The 2781-nt window shown below is 48.9% G+C and overlaps 1 protein-coding gene across 9 annotated transcripts in view; it reads right to left on the bottom strand.

Moving 5' to 3' along the window:
- Nucleotides 1-852: 852 nt before the first annotated feature.
- The window catches only part of DHX30 (DExH-box helicase 30), a 32199-nt gene continuing 30270 nt past the window's right edge, over nt 853-2781 (bottom strand). For all 9 annotated transcript variants that reach the window (XM_069095934.1, XM_069095941.1, XM_069095933.1 and 6 more), the window contains 5 exons: nt 2332-2491; nt 1914-2071; nt 1574-1677; nt 1334-1473; nt 853-1188 (listed from right to left, as the gene is read on the bottom strand). In XM_069095934.1, the coding sequence (XP_068952035.1) occupies nt 935-1188; nt 1334-1473; nt 1574-1677; nt 1914-2071; nt 2332-2491 (816 nt within the window). In that variant the 3' untranslated portion in view covers nt 853-934. The remainder of the gene's footprint in view (nt 1189-1333; nt 1474-1573; nt 1678-1913; nt 2072-2331; nt 2492-2781) is intronic.

Raw genomic sequence — 2781 nt, 5'->3', positions numbered from 1 at the left:
ATATTTCTACCACTTTAATTTAGAAAAAGCACTTTCACAACATATCCCTTTTCATCTTTAAAAGTGTGTGATTTCATCTGAACCTTACAACATCTGCAGGTGGAGGCCACACGGTTTTTAGGTTGACTTGCCCAGGGTCCCATGGCAGAACTTAGGTCTGCCCAACACCATGGAAGTGAAGAAAATCTTACCTACTAGCACCTCACTGCACAGAGAGGTGCATGAGGCAGAGTATTAATTTTCCCTATACCCCAAAAAGTCTCCCCATCTAGCCAATAGCTTGGGAGGAATATTGCTCCAGAAACAAGAGAAAGGAGCTACCGTGTTTCCCCGATAATAAGACCTATCCCGAAAATAAGCCCTCCCCTTACTGTGTAAGATTCCTCTAAAATAAGCCCTCCCCCGAAAATAAGCCCTATTGAGATTGCTACTGTAGTGAAGGTGGATCCCCTGCGCTACACGCTACATTACGGTACCCTCTATGCACCCTCCGTTTCCATCCCCCACCCCCCCCCAAACGCACGCTGCGCTCCGAGCTGCAGCAGTGAGTGCGTCATCCTGTTCTTTATTGAATTCATTATTGAATAAAGGTACATTTTTTTGTTCACATTTACCTGTTTATTAAAATTGCTGTCAATGTTCATTAAAATAAGCCCTCCCCTGAAAATAAGCCCTCTGGTGGTTTTTCTGTCCAAAAAATTATAAGACAGTGTCTTATTATTGGGGAAACACGGTATGCATCTCGGGGTAAGAAATCTTTACACCCTCAAGATCGCTGTCAGCTTCTAAGTAGCCACCTCAACTTTTGGAACAGAAGCTTAAGTACCAAAGAAAAAAGGAGTGCACAGTGCATTCACAAGGGATAAATAGAACTTTATTTAAATAAACATTTGCGCTCTGTACATAGCCCCAAGGACGGGGAACGGGGAGGGGCTCAATCATCAGCGGTTTTACGAACATCAAAGCTACCACAAGGCCCACGCAGCAGCTCCACGAGCAAGGCCAGCAACTGGCTGTGCTCCTGCTGCACATCTGGTGGCAGGGCGGGCAACTCACAGCGGAGGCTCCGCTCTACCATTCGGCCTAGGGCCCGGCGAAGCTCCCGCAGCAGCCGAACCGTGTGTGAGTCACCCTCCAGCCTTAGGAGATCACTGTCACTCAGGGAGATGGTGGCACGGCGCCCATCATCTAGGTTTGGGAGAAGGAAGGGAAGCAAGGATGAGGAAAAAGCTGCCTCATCCACCAGGGGACTAGAAGAGAATCTAGTGAGACAAGAACAGATCACTTGTTCCTCAAAGGAAGGGGAAGGGGCCCAAGGGAACTAGGCACCCACCTCTGATGTGGACATCTCCATCAGTCAGCAGCAGCACAGCCAGGGGGTGGACCTGGGAGGAGTCTCGCACAAAGACGCTGCCATTGGACTTGACAGCCATGAAATACGTCAGCCAACGGCTACGCAGACGAGTGGCCTCCCTGTGATGAGAAAAAACTGTCAAGATTCATCACTTTCCCTGGAATCCTTTCCTTCTCCCATCCCAATTTTTATTTCTATGGCCTTCACTGCTCTGCACACCTGTTAATGGTTGATTTATGCAGCAGGATATTGCCAGCTTTGGTCCGGTAGGTGACACTATTGGGCTTGAACTTCCCCTGCCGGGTCACCTTGCCCTGCCTCACCTGTGGGACACAAAGAAAATGGATGGAATAAAAACGTGTGTGTGGCTTGGGGGCCAAGTAGCCTGGCAGGGCAGGTACCTTCATCCTGCCAAGGGGCCTGAAAAAGAGTTCTTACCCATGTGGAATCCAAGAGTTGCTGTCTTTAGAGTCAAGATACACTTTGTTCTCCACTTCCCCTTTCCCCCTACAAGGCGAGTCATGAGATAGGACCACCATGCCATACCCAGGTCCTATACCTGAATGAGGTTGGGGTAAAGTCCAGCCATGAGCACCCCTTTCACCAGCTCCTCCTCCTCACTGTATTGGTTGCATTGGGCTGAGGGCAGGGTGCAGTCTGATGGTTTCCCCACCAGGAAGGCCTCATAAATGTTCTCTGAGAACTGCTTGATGAGGCCTGAGAAAAGAAAATTGGATGCAGGGGGAGAAGTCTGAGAGGTCCCAGTCATCACTTAGGAAGCCCTATGTAGCCTGAATGTGTATATATGGGTAGGACAAAGTAAGATGGGTGAAGCCTCTCTATCCAATACAGGCTAAGAACAACTAATGGAAATAGGATCAAGAACTACAGGAGCCGGGGAAGGGGCCTGCACTGAAGCTCATTATGGGGGGGGGGGGGGGGGAGGGAGATTAAAGAAAGTGGAGCTAGGGGCCCACCATGGATAAAACGCAGGCTGGGAGCATAAAGTAGGTTCTCCTCCAGATAGTTCTCTCGAGAACTACGATCCTGCCAGCGAAGCACCTCTTCCCAGCCAGCCACAGCCCGGACAAATGCCAGGTGGTCACTCCCACTATCATGGCTCAATAGTGCCTTCACCTAAGAAGAAAAGAAGTGCAGAGACAAATCAATCAAGTACCATTTATTCCATTCCTACTATGTGCTAGGCATTGAGTTAATTAATTATATAGGGAATGGTGGAACTACCCCAAAGAATTGAATAAAAGGTAAAAAACCTAAAAAAAGGCCCTGGAGGGGTGGCTAGATGGTGCAGTGAGTAGAGTGCTGGCCCTGGAGTCAGGAGGACCTAAATTCGGATCCGACCTCAGACACTTAACACACACAAACAAAAAACCTAGCTGTGTGACCTTGGGCAAATTACTTAAACC

Source organism: Petaurus breviceps, unplaced genomic scaffold (assembly GCF_028583685.1).
Source record: "Petaurus breviceps papuanus isolate PSGF00001 unplaced genomic scaffold, PetGlider_PUasm1.0 227, whole genome shotgun sequence".
Classification (NCBI taxonomy): Eukaryota; Metazoa; Chordata; class Mammalia; order Diprotodontia; family Petauridae; genus Petaurus; species Petaurus breviceps.
Note: the sequence above shows the minus strand (reverse complement) of the source record. Positions and strands in the feature narration are given on the sequence as shown.